General features: G+C 38.0%; 1 protein-coding gene across 8 annotated transcripts in view; it reads left to right on the top strand.

The window, feature by feature from the left end:
- The window catches only part of NCOA7 (nuclear receptor coactivator 7), a 149,257-nt gene that overhangs the window by 50,104 nt on the left and 71,712 nt on the right, over window positions 1-27,441 (top strand). For 4 of the 8 annotated variants that reach the window (XM_023230601.2, XM_023230600.2, XM_023230599.2 and 1 more), the window contains one exon: window positions 20,268-20,488. In XM_023230601.2, the coding sequence (XP_023086369.1) occupies window positions 20,268-20,488 (221 nt within the window). Of the gene's footprint in view, window positions 1-8,208; window positions 8,555-20,267; window positions 20,489-27,441 lie in introns of those variants that run through there. The other 4 variants (XM_023230596.1, XM_023230597.1, XM_023230598.1 and 1 more) reach the window with 3 other exon arrangements.

A 27,441-nucleotide genomic window follows, 5' to 3' on the forward strand; every position in this document is an offset into this window, starting at 1 on the left:
AATCCTTCCTTTCTTTTAGCTTCTTTTTTCAGGCTTTTCTTGATAAATGCTGCTAAGTCAGAATCTTCATTATGCAACAGCAGGCAAAGCAAATGCCTAATATTAGGTCTCACAAGTCCTGAGACTCACAGGGATTGGACCAACTTAGAGCTGGTGCTGGGTTTTGGAGTAGTGGCTGCCGCTGGGCAGCTGCAGAGGCAGAGACTCAGTGCTTTGATTGGACAAGCCCCTTTCTGGAGCTAGGGTGAGTCCTACCCAGATCTGGTATTGCAGAATAAGAAGTAGATTATAGGCAGGCCGTTGAAATCTACTGCAGTTTTCACTAGTATGTCAGGCAGTGTACTAGGCACTGGAGTTAAAGCTTTTAAAAAGAATGACATGCTTTGAGTCTCAGTGAGTTTTTAGACTGTACATATCGCTGTAAATATCACAGTTAATTCCATCCTTGAATGGATGATTTGATAAGATAATCTTTAAAGAGCTTTTCTACTTGAGATTCTATGATTTATGCTTCTTGGAAACAAAATGGAAAAGGTTCAAATTCTTTCATTAGTTTAGGTAATTATATTTTCACCTTAAGCTGTTTTAGAATGTTTAATATTATGACAGCTTTACGTAGAATTCAGAAAACTCAATTTAGTGTTTAATACCACAACTCCACTAAAACAATATCTGAATATAGAAAAATTAATTTATGGATAAAGAGCACTTTAAAAAATGTATAGTTGTCATGCCAGGGACATAATGGTTGATAAATATGAATTTTCATTTTTGCTGATGCCATTGTGAAGTTGTAATGTATACATGTGTTAAAATATTGAGTAATCCCAGCACTTTGGGAGGCCGAGACGGGCGGATCACGAGGTCAGGAGATCGAGACCATCCTGGCTAACCCGGTGAAACCCCGTCTCTACTAAAAAATAAAAAAAATTAGCCGGGCGAGGTGGCGGGCGCCTGTAGTCCCAACTACTCCGGAGGCTGAGGCAGGAGAATGGCGTAAACCCGGGAGGCGGAGCTTGCAGTGAGCTGAGATCTGGCCACTGCACTCCAGCCTGGGCGACAGAGCGAGACTCCATCTCAAAAAAAAGACAAAAAAAAAAAAATATATATATATATATATATATATATATAGAACCCCTCTTTTTAAGGGACCTTTTGATGGAGATGATTAAAGATTAAAGATTCTTTGGTCTAATCCATACAAACAGCAATGACAGTTTCCTTTATTGGGCTTTTGTTTGAACTGTAGCTGATATGCTCCCTGCAGAGTCTCAGTAATAGTTAAAAACATATTTATTTCCCCCCACCTGATAAAATATTGTTATTATTCCATTTTGGTTTTCTTCAAAACCGCCTTTAACTCAGCCAAAATAAAGTCCAGCTGAGTTTTCTTATGGCTTAATGCAGGAGTGTAGAAATCCACAGGAAATGTGGATGACTATTATTCCAACATTACAAATGTTCAAGAGAGTTTTTTAAACTGTATTGAAATTAAAAGGAATGCCTGGGAGCAGAACATTTAAAACTATATAAACAAGTACACATCTATGAGAAATTACCTTGCCTTTTATCAACTATTTAAAAATCAAAAAGAACATGTAATAAAATCTAACAAAACTTCCTTGGTAAAGTCTGCTACTGGAGAAGATGGTTGATTACTTAACTTCATATTAGGAAATTGGTTGCACCTGTGTGTGCCAAGTGACATATTACATATGAAGAAAAGTTTATGATAGGAAATTCCAGCCATTTGGGGCAAAGTGTTCAAGTAGTGGGGAATTGTTAGGTCTTGGGGTAGTTATCTCCCCACAAAATACCTTACATTATTCTTTAAATTAGATTAATGTTGAGCGAAGTTTGATTTCTCTCATTGTATGTGTGTGAAGTGACTTCACTTGAGAAATTAGCCTAAAAGTCTATGTTACATGGTCTGATTCAAGGTTTATATCAGTTTGTGAAATTTGACACAGATAACTTATAATTAGCCTGCTTCATCTTTCCCGAATTGAAGTTTGTTTCTCATTCATTCATTCATATATGCTCCACCTTTAAGGCATCTTTGGAAAAGTACACGTGTGTCACCCGTGTATAACCAGCCATGCCTTGGTCCAATCCCAGCATTAAGTCACATTCAAAGAAATACGTATATCAGAGAAAATAATTGAAAATAGCTCAAATATTTACTTCACCTTTCAGAAAACATCCAAGGGGGTAATAAATGCCTTATATTTGATAAGACTTTAAAATCCTCTTTCTCATCTCTCTGACCTTTTACATGTCTCTCAGCTGCTTCCCCAAACTTTCTTTTTGAAACCCTTCCCATATCCAGCCAGTGTATCTCCTCATGTCCTTACCTTTTCCCCTTCTTTCCTTCTAGGTTTATTTCCTTCTATTTCTTCTCTCACTCTATTTCCTATTCCACTTCTCCCCCTAATTCATTTCCCACACCTGTGTTCATAAGCTCAGAACCAGGAAAAGGAAACAAACAAACCCAGAATTCCATCAGGAGGCAGCATGAGTAAGGAGGCTGAGATCATCCATATGCTATTATATTTTCTCTTCATTGCACTTATTAAAGAAATTACAATATACTATTTTTTTTTATTTTTTTATTTTTATTTTTATTTTTTTGAGACGGAGTCTCACTCTATCGTCCAGGCTGGAGTGCAGTGGCCGGATCTCAGCTCACTGCAAGCTCCGCCTCCCGGGTTTACGCCATTCTCCTGCCTCAGCCTCCCGAGTAGCTGGGACTACAGGCGCCCGCCACCTCGCCCGGCTAGATTTTTGTATTTTTTTAGTAGAGACGGGGTTTCACGGTGTTAGCCAGGATGGTCTCGATCTCCTGACCTCGTGATCCACCCGTCTCGGCCTCCCAAAGTGCTGGGATTACAGGCTTGAGCCACTGCGCCCGGCCGTACAATATACTGTTTAAAAATGGAAAGTCCAGGCCAGGGGACATATAAATTGACATGAAAAATGGGACAGTCAATTGCATGCTGCTATTAGTTATATGGCTAATGCAGAACTACTTCATGGCTGGTGTTAAAAAGGAACTCCTGGCCGGGCGCGGTGGCTCAAGCCTGTAATCCCAGCACTTTGGGAGGCCGAGACGGGTGGATCACGAGGTCAGGAGATCGAGACCATCCTGGCTAACACGGTGAAACCCCGTCTCTACTAAAAAATACAAAAAACTAGCCGGGCGAGGTGGTGGGCGCCTGTAGTCCCAGCTACTCGGGAGGCTGAGGCAGGAGAATGGCGTAAACCCGGGAGGCGGAGCTTGCAGTGAGCTGAGATCCGGCCACTGCACTCCAGCCTGGGCGACAGCGAAACTCTGTCTCAAAAAAAAAAAAAAAAAGGAACTCCTTCCCACATTTCTTCCTGTTAATGAGTAGAGCACATGCCAGTCCCTATGATAACAAAGCCCTTCCTAGTCCTTAACTCTCTAGTGACTCAGGAAAAACTTCCCCTTCGCCCTTTGAAGCTTCACTGAAAACTGAACTCATAAAAGGCAGATTAATAAGAAAGAAGCATACAATTGTTTTTTAACATGCATGAGGTAAACCTAATGTTTGGGAGACCACAAAGTGTTTACCCAATCCCGCAATGGGGTGCAGAAGCTTCTATGCCATCTTGAGGTCACAGAAAGAATGGGGACTCAGAGCATGGCCAAAAATCACATCACAGTGGCAAGACAGATTGTGGGGAGGGGAAGAGGAGGAGGAGGCCTGGCTGGTGAAGGTGGTCTCGTTATATGGATGAAACCTGATAGGTAGCGGCCGTCAGAGAGGATAGGTGGTAAATGCTTCTTTCAGATCTTTGAAGGTGTCAGACTCTCAGTTAAATCTTTCCTAGATCAGGACAAAGGAAGACCCGGCTGGATTGATGCAAAACTCCCCCATGAAAGACAGCTTTGCAGGGGTACTTCTGTTTGCAAGTCCTCAGAACAGCCATCTCAAAACATGTCAAAGAAGCATATTCTTTGCTTTTATTTTCTTCACTGGGGTTTGGTGTTCTCTGGTTCTCCAACACCAGCTGAGTGTCCAACAGTTCCATTCAGTTTTGACACTAACTTCTCAGAGTCAGCCTCAGACTCCACAGATTTAAGGGTTCTGTTGTAAGTCCCAGGTTCTCGGACCACCTGTACTTTTGTCCACCTTGACTGCAAATTTGAGGTTTCCCGTGACCGCCTTCTTCAGGTTTGAGGGTTCACTAGAACTGCACAGGGGACTCAGGAAAACACTTTTCTTACACTTAACCAGTTTATTATAAAGGATATAACTCAGGAACAGCCCAATGGAAGAGAGGCAGAGGGCAAGGTATGGGGGACTCAGGGATGGTAGGCTGAGGGATTCAGGGGTGGTGCCAACAAGCTTTGATGCCCTCTCCGGATATGCCACCTTCGCAGCGGCTTAATGTGTTCATCACCATGGAAACTTTCAGAACTTCAACATTTAAGGGGTTTTCTTGGAGGTTCATTACCTATGCATGATTGATTAAATCATTAGCCCTTGGGGATTTTTGTTTGTTTGTTTTTGAGACAGTCTCACTCTGTCACCCAGGCTAGAGTGTAGTGGAGCAATCTCAGCTCACTGCAACCTCCACCTCCCGGGTTCAGGCAATTCTCCTGCCTCAGCCTCCCAAGTAGCTGGGACTACAGGTGCATGCCACCACGCCTGGATAATTTTTGTATTTTTAGTAGAGATGAGGTTTCCCCATTTTGGCTAGGCTGGCCTCGAACTCCTGACTTCAGTGATCAGTCCAACCTCAGCCTCACAAAGTGCTGGGATTACAGGTGTCAGCCACTGCGCCAGGCCTAGCCCTTAGTGATTTAACTCTATCTGCTGTCCCCTCCCCTCTTGAGAAGTGGATTGTGGGGTAGGGCCAAAAATTCCAACCTTTTAATCCTGGCTGGATCTTTCTGGTGACTAGCCTCCATCCAGAAGCTCTCTAGGCTCCTCCCTCCCTCTGCAACTTTGAGTCATCTCATTCGAATACAAAAGACACTCTTCTTCACTCAGGAGATTCCAGTGTTTTAGGAAATCTGTACCAGGAACCTGGGGACAAAGACCAAATTCAGTCATGTTCCACGCAAGCCACTGGCCTCATTTATGATGGCGGGTCCATAAGATTATGATGGGGCTAACAAATTCTATCATCCAGTAACATTGTCGCCGTCATAGTGCAACACATTACTTGGTGATGCTGGTGTAAACAAACCCACTGTGCTGCCAGCTGTGGAAAAGCATAGCACATACAATTATGTACAGTACATAATACTTGATAATGATGATAAATGACTATGTTACTGGTTTATTTACTACACTAGTTATTATTGTTTTAAAGTGTTTTCTGATTATTTAAAAAAAAAAAAAAAACTAAACAGAACAGCCTCAAGCAAGTCTTTCAGGAGGTGTTCCAGAAAAAGGCATTGTTATTACAGGAGAGGATCATTCCATGCGTGTTATTGCCCCTGAGAACTTCCAGTGGGACAGGATGTGGAAGTGGAAGACAATGACGTTGACGTTCCTGACCCTGTGTAGACCCTGTGTGTTTACGTCTTAGTTTTTAAATTAAGTTTAAAAAGTTTTACTTTTTAAATTAAGTTTAAAAAGTTTTACTTTTTAAATTAAGTTTAAAAAGTTTTACTTTTTAAATTAAGTTTAAAAAGTTTTACTTTTTAAATTAAGTTTTTAAATTAAGTTTAAAAAGTTTTACTTTTTAAATTAAGTTTAAAAAGTTTTACTTTTTAAATTAAGTTTAAAAAGTAAAACAAAAGGGTTAAAATTTTAGAAATAGAAAAAAGCTTATAGAATAAGCATATAAAGAAAGAAAATATTTTTGTACAGCTTTACAATGTGTTTGTATTTTTGGCTAAATATCAAAGAGTTACTTAAAAATTGATAAAGTAAAAAAGTTGTAGTAAGCTAAGGTAGTTTATTATTGAATGAAGAAAAAAATATATAAATTTAGTGCAGCGTAAGTATGCAGCATTTAGAAGCAGTAGAGCACAGTAAGCACATTTACTCACCACTCACTCTCTGACTCCCCAAGAGCAGCTTCCATACATGGTAAGGACCCTATACAGGTGTATCATTTTTTCTTTTCTTTTTGAGACAGGGTCTTGCTCTGTTGCCCAGAATGGAGTGCAGTGGCATGATCATAGCTCACTGCAGCCTCAGCCCCCCAGGCTCAGGTGGTCCTCCCACCTCAGCCTTCTGAGTAGCTGGAACTACTCAGGATGCCACCTTGCCTGGCTAAATTAAAAAAAAAAAAAAAATTGTAGAGACAGGGTCTTGCAATGTTGCTTAGACGGGTCTTGAACTCCTGGACTCAAGCAGTTCTTCCGCTTTGGCCTCCCAAAGTGCTAGGATTACAGGCTTGAGCCATCATGCCTGGCTACCAATTTTTTAATACCATATTTTTATTTTACCTTTTATGTTTTTACACCTGTTTAGATACATAAATACTTACTGGTTACAACTGCCTACAGTATTCATTACAGTAACATGCTGTACAGTTTTGTAAACTAGTAGCAATGGGTTCTACCGTATAGCCTAGGTGTGTCATAGGCTATTCTATGTGGGTTTGTAGTAAGTATATTCTATAATGTTTGTATAATGACAAAATCACCTGATGACATGTTTCTCAGAACGTATCCCTGTTGTTTAGCAAGACATGGTTATATTTATTTATTTTTTGTTATACCACAGGTGTTCCTGTGGTTGGCTAAAATCAAACTGGTAACTTGAGAGTTGGCCATTGTTGGGTTTTTTTTAAGAGAGTGACCAAGACCATCTTGTGATTGGATGGTCATTGTCCAAGATTTTTCTTCAAAATCTATTTTGGGTTTGCCTTTACATGTGAATGAATTATCCAGAATCAGAGTTCTGCCCTAACTTCAGAAGGAAAAAAAATTCAGAGTAGGTACTGCCAGTCTACCAGCCCAGGAATTCTGTTTTTGAGCAATGTCACTTCCCAAGCAGTAGCCAGCATGTAGCAATTGGAAAAAATACCTCTAAGATGTTGAATAGACATTTTGGATGTAAGCCAACTAAATTGAGACCATCTGCCAAAATAAGTTTTAAAATTTTATACCTGATATTAGATTATTATTTCTGAAAGTACCTATAATGACAGAATGATTTATGAGGTCGCATCTAGTTTATGACAATGAAAGTATATTATCATAAAAGAGTAAGTATATGTATGTCTAAAATTGTTCAAAAGCAATTTCAGATTAATAGAGTATATTTTTTAAAGTTGAGAGAGAAGTTAAGCTAGAACATATTCCAATTTTATGCTACTTATAATTGTTTTCGGTCATCAGGCCATTTCTGCTGATCATAAACTATGTTCCCTTACAAGGCTTTCAGTAGAACATTAATTTATATACTAAACTGATTAGTTTCAGGATTCTGTATTTTAGCTCTTATTTCCTTCAATATTTCTACAGTTTAAGCAGTTGACAGAAAGGTCAGTTAAAATTGGATGACAGAATCGCTGGCATCATTGAGTTTGCTTGCCTGAGATTTTTGAAGATAGTATGCTTTGTGTTTGACTAAAATGTCTTCAAGAAAACAACTGTTTGCTGTTCTTCTGGAATTATATCACTGCAATATATTGCTGTTGCAGCAAAATATATGTGTCACAAAAATATATGCCAATGCTGCTTTCTATAAGATTCATTGAGTAGTCAGAATACAGTTCGTTTTGAGTAAAAGCATTTCTAAACAAATAATTTAAAAAGGTTTCCTTTATTAAGGAGTTCTAGCAAAATAAAAAAATATTTTAGAAGACTTTCTTGGCTTTGTAAGGGATTATAAACAGCTTTGTGTAAGGGATTATAAACAGTGATTAACTGATTCAATGTAGATGTAAGTAATTAGATATGAAAATGAGACTTAACTCTTTAGAAATCCTACCTGTTAAAAATTTCCCTCCAATACGCCCACTTCCAAGAGGATGTTTGGAAGTCATCCAACATAAATAAAACAATTCACATCTGTAATATTCTCATTGCAGATTTCAGGGTAGTCTTGAATAAACCTTTTGCTTTTGCTTTAGAAATATGTTTATTGCTACTCACTGCCAGCAGTGAAGTTTTTCCAGTATCATCGACAATACATCGAATAGCCATAGTAATGATTTAGACATAGACACTAAGACACTAAGATATGATGCTCAGTTTACAATTATTTGTAATATAAAAGTTAAGTTAGTGAGTGTGGTAGGCTGAATAGTGACCCCCAAAGATAGCCAGTTCCTAATCCCTGGTACCTGAGAATGTTACCTTTTATGGCAAAAGAGATCTTGCAGATGTGATTAAGGGCCTTGAGATAGGAACATTAACTTGGATTATCTGGATGGGTTCTATATGCAATCCTAAATGTGCATATAAGAGGGAGGTTTGACTGCAGAGAAAGCAGTGTGCCATGCAGGTGGCTTTGAAAATGGACGAAGAGGCTACCGGAAATATACCTCTAGAAGCTGGAAAAAGCAAGGAAAGAACCTCTGATGGGGAGGATGGCCCTGTGGACACCTTGATTTCAGCCTGGTGAGTCTGATTTTAGACTTCTGACCTCCAGAACTAAAAGAAAATAAATGTGTGTTAAGTTACCAAATGTGTGGTAATTTGGTACAGCAGTCGTAGGGAATTAATACATCCGGTCAGTTTAACTATGTTAAATAAGCTACATGCATAATGTCATTGTAAAGCAAAAGAGAATAAACAACTTCCAAATACTTTGTTTACATTTCTCTTTGCCGAATTTGATTAACTTCTGAGTTGCGGTGTTTGTCAGCTTATTCTTGGTTGATAAGCAGTAAAATTCCTAATATTTAAATATATTTGTAGGCCTTTTTGGTGACTCATAGCACAACACAATTCTCTTATTACCTGGAGCGAGTTCCCTTTTCTGGTTCCCTTCCTTAGTTTATAGATGAGATATATTTTACCATTGTCTGCACCATCAATTTCTCTAAACCGTTTTTTAGGCTGTGACTCAGCATTCTGACTTCTAGAAAAGGGAACCAAATTCTCACACGGGGCAATGTATACATTCAACAAAAGCCTGTTTTGTTTTATAAATACAATGTAGACATTCTACACAGTGTGCATCCATTTTGCAACAGTGTCATTTTGATCCTGGTACTGGGGGATGCTTATAAGATTTCTGAAATGTCCCACCCCAAGGCTCCTCTGAGAGAGTGTGTATTTGGCTTTGGCCATTTCTGGCCCCCAAACATTGGTTACCGGGGTCTTCTAAGACCTGCTGACCCACTACTGTTTTAATAGTACAAAGAAATCTTAGAAAAGGAAAACCGAATTGTTGCGGTTTCCCCTGATTGGCATTCTGGTTTTTTGTCTTTATTTGAATGTGGTTGTTCTTTGAGGCTGGGGGAAATGCTGTTGTGTGTTTTGTATACCCATCTGAAGGATATATTGCTAGTTATTGAATGCAAAGCCAAAGAATCTCTTTTCCTAACTGTATTGGTTCTTTGAAGCTGGAGTATTTTCATTTTAACTGATGAATTTCAGTTTTAGCAGTGGGAAGAATCTCATTATCACGATTAGAAAACAGGGAAAAAAAAAAATGCATGTCTCCATGGGTGACACTAGAATCAGGAACATCCGCAGATTTTTCCAGTGATTACTCTTAACCCTTTTGTTTTTATTTGGCCAGAATTCCAAGAGAAAATTTTCTTCAAGCGAGTTGTTGTTTTAACTGTTACTCTCCCTTTGCCTGTAAGTTTGACTTAATTTGGCATATAATGTATCATAAATGAGGATTTTCAGTGGAAATGGAAAACTATGAAATGACAAAATGAAATGGAGTTCAAAAAGTGATGTTCTTCTAGAAATAATAAGTGGCTTTGTATTGATGACTAAATTCATAGCAGAGTTAAATACAATTAATGTTTATGTAGAGTGAGAAAAAGGACATGAACATATATTAATACCTGACATTTGTTACATACCTTCTTTGTTATGTTAAATATGTTGTGCTTTATATGTTCTCTCATTTACTTGGATTCTTAGAAATCTCTGAGTAAGAATAACAGCAGCAGCACAACAAATTAGTAACTTTTGTTTATTAAGCTCTTCCTGGAAACCAGGCACAGGTTGTGTTTAATAGTAAAGTGAGCTTTCTGTGTACCATTTCCTTTAATCACCATTAAAAACCCATCAGAGGCTATTATTTTTATGTCAAGGACAACAAACTTGAAGCTTAGAGTTAGTAACTCGGCAAAGGATGTGCATCCAAGGTACAAGAGGATTCAAACACAAGTGTTTCTGCCCAAAGACTGACCTTCCATTGTCAGAGGTGGTAAAAGTCAGAATTAGACAACCAGGAAAAAACAGCCTAGGCTCTGAAGTTCAGAACAATACAATGACAAGGTTGCAGCCAGAACAGCTCAAGAAAAGCACCAAGAGAGGGTCGCTGGAGGGAGACAGACTAGCTCTATCTGACTTAAAAAAAAAAAAAAATGGTATGGGATTGCAGTCCAGCAATTTACTGAGATAGCTGGACTCAGGAGAAAGAATGAACCACTAAACAAGAGTTAGCAAAATGTTGCCATAGCTGCAGATATTTAATTTTGTTGTTGTTTGTTAGCCTTGTAAATCCAAAAGTAATACATGCTTACTGTACAAAAGATTCAACACCACCACATTACATACCTATAAAGTAAAAGTTCTTGGCTGGGCGCGGTGGCTCATGCCTGTAAATCCCAGCACTTTGGGAGGCTGATGTGGGGGGATCACGAGGTCAGGAAATCGAGACCATCCTAGTCAACATGGTGAAACCCTGTCTGTACTAAAAATACAAAAATTAGCTGCATGCCTGCAATCCCAGCTACTCCGGAGGCTGAGGCAGGAGAATTGCGTGAACCAGGGAGTCAGGGGTTGCAGTGAGCCAAGATCTCGCCACTGCCCTCCAGTCTGATGACACAGCAAGACTCCGTCTCAAAAAAAAAAAAAAAGTGAAAGTTCTTCTTCTCTCTCCACTCATTGACCAACCGTTTTCTCATACATCCACCAAACCTGTATAAATACATATCTATGTGTATGTAGTTGGTCTTTAGGGATTTTGCTTTTTTTGTTGTTGTGTTTTCCACAAAAATGGAGTCATGCTGCAATACTGTTTTACATCTTTTTTTCATGAAATAATGCTATACCTACATATTTTATATTAGTACTCTATTTCCCTACAGAGGTAATTTTGAAGAAAAATTTTGTATTAAAGAAGACTTTCATGGGTCTGTTCTCATGGTTGGTCAGTTTTGATGTTTTCTACTTTTCTTCCTGGAGCTATTAGCCCCAAATTATAGAGCAGTGTTTTGTTGTTATTCTTGGTTTGGTTTTAGTTTTTTTTTTGTTTGTTTTTATTTTTGCTTTTAATAGCCTTTGTAAATGAATGGGGTTCTGACTGTCTTGGCCTCTGGACTTATCCAAGGCTAGAAATTCTGCAGTGGAAGGAAAATGTAATCAAATGTGAGACTTAGGAAAAAAAAACACACAAGTGCAAGACTCTTGGGACGGTTTAGTTTAGATGTAAAAAAAAAAAAAAAAAATTTTTTTTTTTTTTAAATCAAAACAAGTTTAACACATTTCCTCCTCTTCCCTGCCAAGGGCAAACTGTTAGAGCCAGACAGGACCTTGAAAATCGTGTTAGCCTCTTGCTTTTGTTTACTTAGAAGTCCCAGGGGGTTTATCCTGTTTCCAACGCAGGTTGCAGGGCTGATTACAGAGAAAGCCAAGCCCAGAACCCAAATCTGTGTTCAAATCTTTCTGTGAGTGCGCAATCCATTGAAACCCACTAAATTTTCAGGCCCCCACATAGTTTGTAGAATTTTCAGAGTCCAGTGGATTTTATTTTAAAGTCGAGGTATACATATATGCCATAGTACACATTTAGAGGGGCTTCTGGGAGGCCCTGTGGCAGTTGGCTGTAAACTAGGCTTGTGAATTCTGGCTCCACAGCTAAACTATGCCCTATGACCTTGGGAAATGGTCCTAGTTTTTCTCACCCTTCCTTTTGTTATCTGTAAAATAGAGATAAAACTGCCTATCTCATTGGGCTTTTGTGAGGATAGGCTAGCATTTGTGAAGTACATAGCCTGGTGCCTGGTTCTTAGTCAGCTTAGTAGTTCCTGTTAGAAGAAAGCTCTTTAAAGCTTTTCATAAGTTTTTGAAACGTAAAATTCAGTTTTAAAAGTTGGACAATATTTATGTGTTAAATTATTCTGACAGTAGATTTCAAAGACTACTTAAAATATTTTTAATATATTATTGTACATGATACAAAATTCAAAATGTACAAATGAAACACAATAAAAAGTATTTGTGTGTGTGTGTGTGTGTGTGTACCCTTGTACACATATTTTCTGCATATACTCATTACATTTTAAATACTGTATCTTTACCCTTCTCTCCAATGTCTTGAAGATAGGACTAACTATAGCTCTAGATCAATATTGTCTAGTACATTCTGTGATGATGGAAGTATTCTGTATTATCCAGTAGAGTAACCACTAGGACATGAGTCTAGAAGTGTATTTCTTACAACAGAATAATTTTAAAGTCAATTTTACTTAAATGTAGTAACTATGGGTGACTGGCCTGTGGCTACCATATTGAACAATGCCATACAAGATATTTATGTCTATGTTGCATTTTTTAAAAGCACATGGATCCCAAATTTTAAAATTAAGAACAAAGTCATATGTAACTGGAATTTAATATTAATTAAAGCAGTCTGTAATTCAGTACATTTTAAATTATGTGTGACTAATATGTAGAAAGCTGAAACTGGATCCCTTCCTTATACCTTATACAAAAATTAATTCAAGACGGATTAAAGACTTAAATGTTAGACCTGAAATCATAAAAACTCTAGAAGAAAACCTAGGTAATACCATTCAGGACATAGGCTTGGGCAAAGACTTCATGACTAAAATACCAAAAGCAATGGCAACAAAAGCCAAAATAGACATATGGGATCTAATTAAACTAAAGAGCTTCTGCACTGCAAAAGAAACTACCATCAGAGTGAACAGGCAGCCTACAGAATGGGAGAAAAATTTTCCAGTCTACCCATCTGACAAAGGGCTAATATCCAGAATCTACAAAGAACTCAAACAAATTTACAAGAAAGAAACAACCCCATCAAAAAGTGAGCAAAGAATATGAACAGACACTTCTCAAAAGAAGACGTTTATGCACCCAACAGATACATGAAAAAATGCTCATTATCACTGGTCATCAGAGAAATGCAAATCAAAACCACAATGAGATACCATCTCAAACCAGTTAGGATGGTGATCATTAAAAAGTCAGGAAACAACAGATGCTGGAGAGGATGTGGAGAAGTAGGAATGCTTTTACACTGTTGGTGGGGGTGTAAACTAGTTCAACCATTGTGGAAGACAGTGTGGCGATTCCTCAAGGATCTAGAACTAGAAATACCATTTGACCCAGTGATCCCATTACTGGGTATATACCCAAAGGATTATAAATCATGCTACTCTAAAGACATGTGCACACATATATTTATTGCGGCACTATTCACAATAGCAAAGACTTGGAACCAACCCACATGTTCATCAGTGATAGACTGGATTAAGAAAATATGGCACATATATGCCATGGAATACCATGCAGCCATAAAAAATGATGAGTTTGTGTCCTTTGCAGGGACATGAATGAAGCTGGAAACCATCATTCTCAGCAAACTGTCACAAGGACAGAAAACCAAACACTGCATGTTCTCTCATAGGTGGGAATTGAACAATGAGAACACTTGGACACAGGGCAGGGAACATCACACACTGGGGCTTGTTGGGGGGTGAGGGACTGGAGGAGGGATAGCATTAGGAGAAATACCTAATGTGAATGACGAGTTGATGGGTGCAGCAAACCAGCATGGCACATGTATACCTATGTAACAAATCTGCATGTTGTGCACATGTACCCTAGAACTTAAAGTATAATAAAAAATAAATAAATAATGTGTGGCTAATATATTTTATTTTAAAATCAAGTAGCTTAAATAAGAAGATGGGAGTTCATTTTGGAGAATATGCTGCAAATCAGAGAAAGCTGTGAAATGGCTGTTTGTAGAGTAGCAGATCTCAACCAAATCAGAACATTTAAATCAACTTAAAGTGGAAAAATTCAGAAGATTAAGAAGCAGCATATCTCAGAACATGGGCTCATTTTCCATTATTTTTTTCAAGAAATATTTACTGAGTACCTAATGTGTGCCATGCAGGAAAGGAACTTGCCCAAGACCCTGACTCTGCTTACTGCCAGTGCCCCACACTCATTTCCTTTTGTAAAAGAAAAAGCTTCAGAAGAAAACCAGTTTTCATTCAGCTACTACAAGTGATTTAGTTAGCAGGAGCCCCTTGCTTACTTCTGCAGTCAGTCGGCTAACTCTGGGCTGGAACACTAGTAGGGAAAAAGTGAAGTATGTGTGCATTCTATAAGTGTCTACACCATTTTAATGTAAAAAAGCCAAGAGATTCCAGAATTTAAAAAGCTTTTTAATATTCCTTTATGGAAAGGTATAAATAAGCTTGGAATCATGGTGGCAAGCCACATTGCCTCATTCTTCTGCCCTCGGGGAAGCCCACAGTGTAATTTGTCTTTTCTTTTGGCTTTCACCTTGTCTTCCCCAAACAGTGATTGCTTCTTATGTTAGCATTGCATTTGATCTAAGTCTTATTCATTTTTTGCACTTTGAAAATTTTCTGTTATGACATGTTTTCATAATAAAAGAAGAAAAATAAATAATATCATAAAACATAGTCCAGGTCACAGAGATGATGTAAGCCTGACAAAGCAGAGATTGTGAAGAGAAGGTAAATTGGAGTGGGAAAGATAGGATTAGAAGATAGAATTGACGAGGCTTGACTACAATTTAAAACACCGGTTTTATGTAATTGTGATCTATTTTAAAGAAAGACAAATGCAAAATAAAGGTTTTGATTTTTTTCCCACTTGTACTCACGGTAATCAAATCTTAAATGTATTTCATTATTTTTCAGTCACTCATCGTTTAAGATGATTTGCCAAGTGTTATTTTTAGCCCACAATATAAAATCAGTGTATATTTGGGGTCATGAAAAAATGCTTAGATGAAATAATGGCAGTTCGTTTTACTGCAAGACCTTTTTTTTTTTTTTCTGTTTATCTTAAGTTAATGAAAACAAATCCCTATTGTGAGACTGTCTTACCAAGATAGATATTGGCTTAAAAACACAAAGTAAGGACTGAAAGATTAAAGCCCTGAAAAGGAATGCTTGAAGAGCATTAACTTTACCAGATTCCTCAGGTTGGCAGCTATTCCCCTTTGCAAAAAGTGTTAGAAATTGATCTCTTTACTTGGAAGGAAGGATTTTACAGAGGGCTTCCAGAAACACATCTGATTTCCAGTTGCAATATCAGAATATTCTAGTTATATTGATAATCTCCAGAGAAACAAAGTCTCATGAGTACTCTAGTCAAAGCAAAAGATTATCTGATTGTAGAATTTCTAAGGTATTATTTCTAAGGTATTCTAGCTTTTTTTCTGAAGTAACAACTGTGTTTGGCTATATGTGTTGACAATAATAGTCTGTGTAGAAAAGGGAGAGAAAAATAAAACAATGTATCCCATTTTGTTATTTCCATGAGGAAAATGAGTCTCTAATGAGATGTCCCCAAACAGTGCTGCCGTTCATCAAAGCACATGCCCCAGATCTGAGTGAGTTTAATTATCGTGGGGACAGTGAAACGAGGACATTTAAATCAACTTAAAGTGGAAAAATTCAGAAGATGAAGAAGCAGCATAGCTCAGGCTGCATAGAATTAATATTAATATTTGACATCTCTTTTCTCCTAGAAGGAATCATCTTTGGAAGGGGGCAACAAAGTTAATCCGAAACATGTTTTTGATGAGTCAATACATCAGAATCAGCCCATCAGTTTGGAGAAAGAGATCAGTTCTCTGCATAGATAAGCCTTCCAATGTTGAGACAAGCTCTGTGTGTTATCTAGATTGCTGCAGAATAATTTGAGCCTCACGCAGGACTTTTGATCAGAAGAGAAATTTTGATCAGGAGAGATTGTTTTATTAGGGGCATTATCCGAACTTTGCTAGAGCTATTTACTCCTCTACCAGAAAAATAAGTTAAAATCTGAGGATAGAAAATAATATGTTTAATGAAAATAATTCCTTTTTATGAGTCTCCAATTGTTTGGTTGGTGATTTTTGGTTATTTATTTATTTATTATTAATTATATGGTTCTTTCAATAGCTTTTGGTGGTACAAGTGGTTTTTGGTTATGTGGATGAATGGTATAGTGGTGGAGTCTAAAATGTTAGTGCACCTGTCAACTGAGTAATGTACATTGTATCCAATATATAATTTTTTTATCCCTCAGCCACATCCCATCCTCCCCTGGTTCATTGTTATACTATGTATGTTTTTGCATCCTCATAGCTTAGCTCCCACTTATAAACGAGAACATGTAATATTTGATTTTTTCATTCTTAAGTTACTTCACCTAAAATACTTACCTCCATTTCCATCCAAGTTGCTGCAGAGGACATTATTTTGTTCTTTTCTGTGGCTGAGTGGCAGTCCATGGTATATATAGACCACATTTTCTTTATCTACTCATCAGCTGATGGGCACTTAGGTTTATTCTGTATCTTTGCAATTGTGAATTGTGCTGCAATAAACATATGCATGCAGGTATTGTTTTCGTATAATGACTGTTTTTCCTTTGGGTAGATACCCAGTAATGTGATTGGTGGATCGAATGGTAGATCTACTTTTAATTTCTTTGAGAAATCGCCATACTGCAAAGGTTGTACTAATTTATATTCCCACCAGCAATGTGTAAGTGTTCCCTTTTCACCACATCCACACACAACATCTGTTATTTTTTGACTTTTTAATAACAGCCATTCTGGCTAGAATAAGGTGGTATTTCACTGTGGTTTTAATTTGTATCTCCCTGATGATTCGTGATATAGAGCATTTTAAAAAATATATTTGTTGGCCATTGTATATCTTTTTTTTTTTTTTTGAGAAATATCTATTCATGTCATTTGCCCACATTTTAATGGGATTATTTGCTTTTGTCTTGCTGATTGAGTAGCTTATAGATTCTGGATATTAGTCCTTTGTCAGACGCATAGTTTGTAAATATTTTCTCCCATTCTGTGGGTTGTCTGTTTACTCTCATGATCTCTCTTTGTTTTTGTTGTTGTGAAAAAGCTTTTTAGTTTAATTAGGTCCCATTTATTTTTGTTTTTATTGCATTTGCTTTTGGGGTCTTAGTCATATATTCTTTGCTTAAGCCAATGTCCAGAAGAGTTTTTTTTGTTTGTTTGTTTTTAAGAAAGTCTTTGTCTGTCACCCAAGCTGGAGTTCAGTGGTGCAATCTCAGCTCACTGCAACCTCCACCACCTGGGTTCAAGTGATTCTCCTGCCTCAGCCTCCTGAGTAGCTGGAACTACTGGCAGATGCCACCACACCCACCTAATTTTTGTGTCTTTAGTACAGATGGGGTTTCGCTATGTTGTTCAGGCTGATCTCAAACTCCAGACCTCGTGATCTGCCTGCTTTGGCCTCCCAAAGTGTTGTGATTACAGGCGTGAGCCACCGCGCCTAGCCCAGAAGAGTTTTTACTAGGTTTTCTTCTAGAGTTTTTGTGGTTCAGGTCTTAGAGTTAAGTCTTTAATCCATCTTGAGTTGATTTTTATGTGTGGTGAGAGATCAGGGATGCAGTTTCATTGTTCTACATATAGCTATTCAGTTTTTCCAGCACCATTTATTGAATAGGATTTCCTTTCCTCAATTTATGTTTTTGTATGCTCTGTTGAAGATCAATTGGTTGTATTTGGTTTTATTTCTGGGTTCTTTATTCTGTTGCATTGCAATGTCTATATATCTATATTTATACAGGTACCATGCTGTTTTAGTAACTATAGCCTTGTAGTATAATTTGAAGTCAGGTAATGTGATGCCTTCAGATTTTGTTCTTTTTGCTTAGGATTTCTTTGGCTATTTGGGCTCTTTTTTGGTTCCATATGAGTTTTAAGATTGTTTTTTCTAATTCTGTGAAAAATGAGTTGGTATTTTGATAGGAATTGCATTGAATCTGTCGATTGCTTTGGGCAGTATGGTCATTTTCACAATATTGATTCTCCCAGTCCATGAGCATGGGATGTATTTTTTATGAGTTGGTATTTTGATAGGAATTGCATTGAATCTGTCGATTGCTTTGGGCAGTATGGTCATTTTCACAATATTGATTCTCCCAGTCCATGAGCATGGGATGTATTTTTATTTGTTCATGTCATCTACAGTTCCTTTCAGCAGTGTTTTGTAAGTTTCCTTATAGAGATATTTTGAGTTATTTTTTTCTCTTTCTTTTTTCTCTGACTGTCCTTGAGCTCTTGATTTGATTGTCAGCTTAGTCATTGTTGCTGTAGCAGTGCTACTGATTTGTGTACATTGATTTTGTATCCTGAGACTTTACTGAATTTATAGGAGTCTTATGGAGGAGTCTTCAGGGTTTCTAGGTATTTGATTGTATAATTGGCAAACAGAGATAGTTTGACTTCCTCTTTTTTATTTTGGATACTCTTAATTTCTTTCTCTTTCCTGATTGCTCTGACTAGGACTTCCAGTTTTGGTCTTTTAAACAAACCTTAAAAGATGGCTAAACTAAGAGATGGGGCGTATATTCATCTATGACTTTTCCTCTGCTGCTCTGTCTCTTATGCTGTATACTAATTTGTTAGCCGATGAATATCTAAGAACCTGGCTGCTCAGTGTTCAGTTAATAATAGCCTAGTTGAAATACCTTGTTGGAATATGGGACCTTTATCTCAAAGCCGAATGTCTCATTTTTCTTACCATGCTTAGTTGTCGTGTCTTTATGATTGTATTAGGGGATATTTTACTATTTCTGTTTCTGTTTGTGTTATATGTTGACATGTATTATGTCAGTTAAGCCTAATAAAAGATCCTATTAGAGACCCAAGGAAGTACAATTGTCACCATTTAAGATATAAGAAAACTAAGGCTCAAGGTGTGAAATTCCTAGCCTCAGGTCAGAGTTCTCTTAAGTGTTGTAGCCTCAGAGAGGGACCTCTCTAGCATGTCAAACTGATTTGTTTGACATCACAGAGCAATGCAGTGTAATATCAAGTTTCAGACCCTGTGTATCCTACAGTTATCTCATTTTTCTACCCAAACAGGTTCTTATCCATTCACCAACATCAAATTGGACATATGCTCAAGAGGGTGAAGGAAATAGAAATGTATAAGATAAATCTAACTGTGCCTAGATACTTTCTATGTAGGCACAGGGAAAAGGGACATAATTTAAAAATATGTATTTACATATGATTAGAGTACAACATATACTAGAGGCCAAGGCCCTTGTTCTCAAAGCACTTAGATTCTGGTAAGGCAAAAACATTCTCGACTGTCAAGTACAGAGTGACATACCCATTAATTACAGAGTGTGTGTCAACTGAAAATATTTTGAGGTATTGGCTTTCAGTGAATTCTGATAAACTTTGTCTCTTACACATCTTTGGCTCAGGAGTAAAGAATTTGTAACATCGAATATGTTAACTAATAATCAGGCAGCTATCAGTAATCATAAGGAAAATCATGTGTTGACATTATGGCATTTTCTATCTTAGGAAATGCAGCTCCTTCTTCACTACTATTGCCATATGTTTAAAGGAAAAGAATTACTCTTATGTGACCCAGTTCACACCTTGCCAAATCCTTTTACTCGGTATGTGAGCCAATTACAAAGGGCTTGTTTTTACAAATGTGCTTGCCCATCAGTCCAAAAGTGCCACTGAAACCAGAAATATTTTCTTAAAATGTAATCTTCCAAACATGGCATTCTAGTAGCATAACCATATATTGTGATTTTTAAAAATACTCAACATTTCATAGCCTATGGAAGAATCTCATTTTTCTTCAGGCCTATGGCAGTTCTCAATAATTTTATGAGATATAGTATTGACTATATCAAGTTGAAGAAAGGTCACAGATCTCCATGTAAGAATTTGTAAGTGATTAGAAAATAAAAAAGAACAATAAATGTAATGAAACATATTATAAGGAAAGTGTTTTCTGTATCAGTTCATTAGTTTTCAAAGCCCAGCAGCATGAAATTAATACGATTTCTACCAGCAAATCATCTCTCCAATGTTTTTTCTTTTTTTCCCCTCTTTTCCTAGTTTGAAAAAGAAAAAACAAGCCAAACAAAATGCAGAGACAGCCTCAGCTATAGCTACAAGGACTCATACTGGGAAGGAAGATGCCAATACAGTAGTTTTAGAGCCAGACAAGTGCAACATTGCTGTGGAAGAGGAATATATGACTGATGAGAAGAAAAAGAGAAAAAGTAATCAGTTAAAGGAGATCAGGCGTACAGAACTAAAGAGATATTATAGTATTGGTGAGTATTCATGGCGTTACTGCAGTATTTTCATTTAAAAAGCCTATAAGAATTTTTAAAAGACTATCATTTGTGATGGATCATAATAATGGTAACAGTTTATGGAGCAGCTGCTATGTGCCCCTGGCCCTTGCTTTATATACATAATCTTGTATAAGGGGATCACACTAAAATAATGTCTCATTTAAATTTGTGTTCCCAGCATTTAGCACAGTGCCCAGCATGTATTGTGTACTAATAAACATTTATCTGAAGAAGAATCACTTTCTCTTTATGAGAAATATTTTTCTTAATGTATATAGACATATTCATAAATATGCCGATAGAAATGCCTGTACTTTTTGTCATTTGCTAGACAGTAGAAAATGGAGGAGACATGGCCTAGCATCTGTCAGTTAAAAAAAAAAAAGAAAAAACCCTAGGAGTCTGTTTTTTATTTTTATTTTTTGTGGAATCTTGCTCTGTTGCCTAGGCTGGCGTGCAATGGCATGACCTCAGTTCACTGCAACCTCTGCCTCCCAGGTTCAAGCAATTCTTCTGCCTCAGCTTCCTGAGTAGCTAGGACTGCAGGCGCCCGCCACCATTCCTGGCTAATTTTTTGTATTTTTAGCAGATGGGGTTTCACCATGTTGACCAGGCTGGTCTTGAATTCCTGACCTCAGACACTTGGGAGTCTTAAAGGGAATCTTGAAATGAGTCCACGGTGTTACATAGTTTCTCAGAACAACCCCTGCATCTCAAACTACATTCGCAGGAGTGGCATATCTAGCTTGACCTGAATCATCCATCTCACACCTACTCTTATATCACATACACCCATGGATTTTCTTTCAAAGAGAATGCAAATAAATGAAATAAATAAAGGGTACCAGGAATCAGAACTTGGCATGGCATACAGGTTATGGCATACTTGAGATTGCTAGGAAAGGGAGAGAAAACAGAGCAGTGTCTGAGAACACACTGCAAATACGGTAAATGAAACATGGTTTTGTAGCAGAGCAATGACACTTGTTCTGGGCCACCCTCAAGTTGGTCCTAGTTAATACCAAAGCTACAGGAAGACATACGTTTATGTGTCCATGGTTTTTAAATTTTATTTTATTTATTTATTTATTTATTTATTTATTTATTTATTTAGAGATGGACTCTCACCCTGTCACCCAGGCTGGAGTGCAGTGGCGCGATCTCGGCTCACTGCAAGCTCCACCTCCCGGGTTCACGCCATCCTCCTGCCTCAGCCTCCCCAGTAGCTGGGACTACAGGCACCCGCCACCATGCCCAGCTAATTTTTTGTATATTTAGTAGAGACGGGGTTTCACCGTGTTAGCCAGGATGGTCTCGATCTCGACCTCGTGATCTACCCTCCTCGGCCTCCCAAAGTGCTGGGATTACAGACATGAGCCAACACACCTGGCCATGTCTCATGTTTAATGTAACCTTCCAAGAGTGTTAGAAGACATATGACGTGGCATGCAGGTCATGGCATACTTGAGATTGCTAGGAAAGGGAGAGAAAGCAAAGGGCAGTTACTGAGAACACACAGAATACAGTAAATGAAATGTGGCCTTGTAGCAGAGCAATGACACTTGTTCTGAGGTGCCCTAAACTTGGTCCTAGTTAATGCCAAAGTTACAGGAAGACATACCTTGTATCCATGTTTAATGTAACCTTCCAACGGTGTTCAAAGATAAAATGGACTGCCCTTGAGGTAGTAATAAGTGCTGCATTGCTGATGTTGCTACCATACAGGCAGATGCTCTCTCGGCAGCCGAAAGCATGTGGTTTGTAGCTTTACAGGGCTAAGATGATTGTATAATGTATTACATGTCTTAATGGATGTTTTTAAACTCAAGCTATTCAGTATCTTATAAAAAGCTGTAACTGTCAACCTGTTGAAAGACACTTCTGTGCTATTAATAAGCTTCCTCTTAAAATGTAAATATTAAATATTATCCCTTATTTCCAAAAAGAGGAAAAGGATTAAGGAAAATTGCATTTCATATCTTTTGTTTGTTTTTGAGATTGGGTCTTGCACTGTCACTCAGGCTGGAGTACAGTGGTAGGATGACAGCTGACTGCAACCTCCGACTTCAGGGCTCAAGCAGTCTTCCTGCCGCAACCTCCTGAGTAGCTGGGATTACAGGCATATTACGCCACACCCAGCTATATATATATATATATTTTTTTTTTTTTTTTTTTTTTTTGGAGAGAGAGATGGGGTCTCACCATAAAACTGGTTTCAAGCTTCTAGCCTTGAGCAGTCTTCCTGCCTCGAAGTCCTACCCTCCAGCAGTCCTCCTGCCTTGGCCTTCCAAAGCATATATATATATTTCTTTTTTTTTTTAAAATACTGAGTCTCGCTCTGTCACCCAGGCTGGAGTGCCATGGCACAATCTCAGCTCACTGCAATCTCTGCCTCTGGGGTTCCAGTGATTCTTCTGCCTCAGCCTCGTGAGTAGCTGAGATTACAGGTGCACGCCATAATGCTTGGCTAATTTTCATTCTTTTAGTAGAGACGGGATTTCACCATATTGGCCAGGCTGTTCTTGAACGCCTGACTTCAAGTGATCCACCCACTTTGGCCTCCTAAAGTGCTGGGATTACAGGCGTGATCCACTGCACCTGACCCCAAAGCGTATGCTTTTTTTTTTTTTAAATGATTTCTTGCTGTATTAGGATAGCCTTTTTATGTGGTATACTCTGTCGCGTGTGTAATGCTGAGTCTGAAACAATGCCCTTTACTCTTTACCTGACTGATTCTTACTTGACTTAACAAAATCAGCTCAATCATCATTTCCTCCAGAAGCCCTCCTTGTCCCTGTCCAGGTTAGACTGCCTCTCTGCATTGTTATTATGGATGTACTTGATTACCTATGTACAGGCTGGGGTGACTTAGACCCTAGAGTATTAGCTTTGTGTAGTGTCTTCAGCGTGACAGGTGCTCTTTAAGTGTGCATTGAAAGGAATAATTAATACATAGATAAATGAATACTCTATTTTTAATTGTTGGAGTTTCAAGAAAACTCTGGAAAAGCATAGGTAATAATGTAGTCATTGGGTCAGAAGTATCCTGTGATTTTATTTGGTAGCAATAAGTAAAGAAATGTGGCCAGGCTCAGTGGTTCACACCTGTAATTTTACCCAGCACTTTGGGAGGCTGAGGTAGGGGGATCACTGGAGGCCAGGAGTTCAAAGCCAGCTCGGGCAATGTACAAGATCCTGTCTCTACAAAAAATACATTAGCCGGGCGTAGTGGCATACGCCTATAGTCCCAGCTACTTGGGATGCTGAGGTGAGAGAATTGCTTGAGTCCAGGAGTTGGAGGGTACACTAATCTACTGCTCTCCAGGCTGAGTGACAGAGCGAGACACTGTCTCTGAAAAAAAAAAAAAAAAAGAAATGTCATTAAAGCTTATCATCTCTCAACAATGGCAATGATAGCAACCAGTTTGGAGGTTTGAGGCATTTCCTCAGGAGAACCCAGTGCTTAGATAAAACCTCTAGGTGGAATTCCAGGGTTCCTTGACCCTTTCCAAATCTGACTAGAGTTGACAAACTCTCATCTTGGGAGGTTTGCTGACTCTCCCAGCGTCTGACCTGGCATGTTTCTCAGTCCTATCCCAAGGCGATGTTCTCTACCACTAGATGGAGCATCAGACCTCAAGTCAAGAGCATCCCAGTTCACTGCTGCTTTTGGTGGCTCTAGTCTAGGAGGGAAGGGGAGACTTTGCCATTGCACGCCAGCCTGGGTGACAAGAGTGAAACTCTGTCAAAAAAAAAAAAAAAAGAAAGAAAGAAAATGGGAGGATCTCGTTGACTTGCTAAGGATTTGGGATTTACCTTGTAGTCAGTGAAGAGCCATTGGAGGAGAATGTCAAGAGAAAAGAAAATTCTCTACTTTTTGTTTGCTCTATATTTAGTTTACCATCAATTCTGTGATGAACCTAACATGAAGACAGGCTGTGCTGGTCTGAGACTAGGGCTTAGGGGAAGGGGCACACTGCAGGGACACACAGCAGCATTTGATGGTCAGTATAGTGTGTGAGGGAGAAACAAAAACAGAGTCAAAAATTTATAGACTAGGAAGCTCAAGAAGGAGGAAAGAAGATAATGAGTTTATGTTTGGAGATGTTTTTGAGGTGCCAGGTAGATTTGTCTAGAGGGGCCTAAATTTCAGGTGAAAGGCCTACAAATTGCTACTTCCAGGTGTCAGATGAATCCACGTGTGTAAAACAAAAGTAATCCAGTGAATACACAGAGAGCCAAAATGAAAAGTTAATGGACAACAAATAATAATGAATGTATATAAAAAAGATTAGGACGATATATAACAATATGTTGATAGTTGTTTTCTCTGCTTACAGAAATTTTGCAAGGCAGTTTTTTTGTATATTACGCATAGTTATTTTTAATATTAATCAGAAAAAAGTTGAAAATAAAGTAAAAGTAAGAGCTTTTGCAAAAATCTAAAGCATTAGACAAATATGAAGTTCTATAAGCAATATATAACAAAATAATTACTTTCTGTAGGTATCTATTCCACAGCTATAACATCATCTGCCTGATCTAAAGAAGTGTATTTTGACAAAATAATGTTTTTACTTGTGAAATTACTTTTATCTGTGCCTCACTTAATCCTTGAGTAATAAGTCATTGCTATCTCCTGACACTTAGGAAAACACAACAGTTGAGATACTAATAAAGGATGCTTCAGAAAGATTGAGTCACTAGAATTGCCTCATAACAACATGGTGCTGATTCTAAAAATGCTTTGTTTTTGAGAGGGGAGTAGGAGAAAGGAAGTGGAGAGATTATATTGAGGCAGATGGCGTCAGATAAATCTAGATCCAACACCTAGCGCAGCACCTGGCACACAGTAAGCATCAAAAAATCCTTCTAGAACGAGTGAACTGAGCCATTTTGTGCTTTCATTTGTGTTTACTAATATATAAAGTACTCCTTTTTCATTTATTCTGTTCGCATAAACTCTTAAGGAATTTTTTGGTGATAATGTGTCTTAATATATTTTTCAAAATTGGTTATTAAGTTAAATTTGATACAAGCACCTTGGAATATTTATAAATGTATTAAAAGATGTTTGGTCTATATTAAAATATCAAAATATATTAAATTGATATGAACTATATCATAGGATACTTTTTCTTTTTGTTAAGACAGAGTCTTGCTCTGATGCCCAGGCTAGAGCGCAGTGGCACAATCTCGACTCACTGCAACCTCTGCCTCCCAGATTCAAGTGATTCTCATGCCTCAGCCTCCCAAGTAGATGAGATTACAGGCACACACCACCACACCCACCTAATTTTTGTATTTTTAGTAGAGACAGGGTTTCACCATGTTGGCCAGGCTGGTCTCCAACTCCTTACCTCAAGTGATCCACTTACCTTGGCCTCCCAAAGTGCTGGGATTACAGGAGTGAGCCATGGCACCCTGCCCGGATTCTTTTATATTAAAGGAATTCATTATTTCTTAAACTTAGAGTAGTGAACATCTTTGCTTCTATGAATACGGAGATAGCAACGGAAATTTTACAAATATGGGTAAAATTTCAGTGTAGGGAAGTTCTTCATTTGAAACATAGCTGTGCAGCCATAAGATTGGAAAGAGATGGACACATTTTATAAATAAGAGGGGACAAGACTAAATTGGGATAAAATATATTATAATTATGTAATGTTTTAATGTAAAAGGTGAATACCAAGATCTTGGATAGTGAAGTTGAATTTTAAGAAAATTATACTGGGAGGTCATTATAACAAACATGAAAGACTTAAATAAGAGGGCATAGCTCATTTTTTGATTATCACAGTCAAAGATGTATTTAAAGAGAACCTCTGCAGTACAAAGAATGAATTTAACTTTCAGTATAAAATCTGTAATGTCTATATTAATCATTTCAAATCATAGTTTTTCCTCCTGAACTCAAAAGAAACTTAAAAAAAAAATGAAATCCTCTACTTTTCCTTTGATATCTGTTTTGGTTTTTCAACAACATGGAAGTAACAGACTACTAAGTTATTTCTCACAAAGGCAACCCGACACTTTTCCATAGACAGATTGCTTTTTCTTAATGTTTTTTTCCTAACTACACATGTGAAGATTTCATGTCCATCATTTGTCTTTGTTTTACATAGCAAGTTCAGGGAGCCAAAGTTATGTTACATTTGATAAATCAATTTCTAAACATAAACAGGTCAAGCCACAAGTATCTAATAACATTGCTCTTCTGTTCAAAAGTAATGATCATCCTGGTACTTTAAATCTTAGAACATCAAAGAATACAGGATGAAAATGTACTTTCATGTAGAAAAAGGATGCCAAGAATCCAATTAGTGTTTTTTTTTTTTTTTTAATCAAGCAGAATGGGCTTAAGGGATTTGGGTGTAAAATAAATGGAAATTATTTGGATGAAAATAGTTAGGTGAAACCCCGTCTCTACTAAAAATACAAAAAACTAGCCGGGCGAGGTGGCGGGCTCCTGTAGTCCCATCTACTCCGGAGGCTGAGGCAGGAGAATGGCGTGAACCCGGGAGGCGGAGCTTGCAGTGAGCTGAGATCCGGCCACTGCACTCCAGCCCAGGAGACACAGCAAGACTCCGTCTCAAAAAAAAAAAAAGAAAAGAAAAGAAAATAGTTAGGCCTGTACTTCTTGGGACCATCAGTGAAGTCAAATTAGTGTTTTCATGACACACCTGGGTAGTGAGAGGCCCAACCTGAGGTGTGCCCCCAGAATGCATGCAGTGTGGCTGAAGGAATGAAAGTGATAAGAGAAGCCAGGCACAGTGGCTCACGCCTATAATCCCAGCACTTTGGGAGGCCGAGGCGGGCAGATCACCTGAAGTCGGGAGTTCGAGACCAGCCTAACCAACGTGGAGAAACCCTGTCTCTACTAAAAATACAAAAATTAGCTGGACATGGTGGCACATGCCTGTAAT

This window comes from Piliocolobus tephrosceles, chromosome 5 (genome assembly GCF_002776525.5).
Source record: "Piliocolobus tephrosceles isolate RC106 chromosome 5, ASM277652v3, whole genome shotgun sequence".
Classification (NCBI taxonomy): domain Eukaryota; kingdom Metazoa; phylum Chordata; class Mammalia; order Primates; family Cercopithecidae; genus Piliocolobus; species Piliocolobus tephrosceles.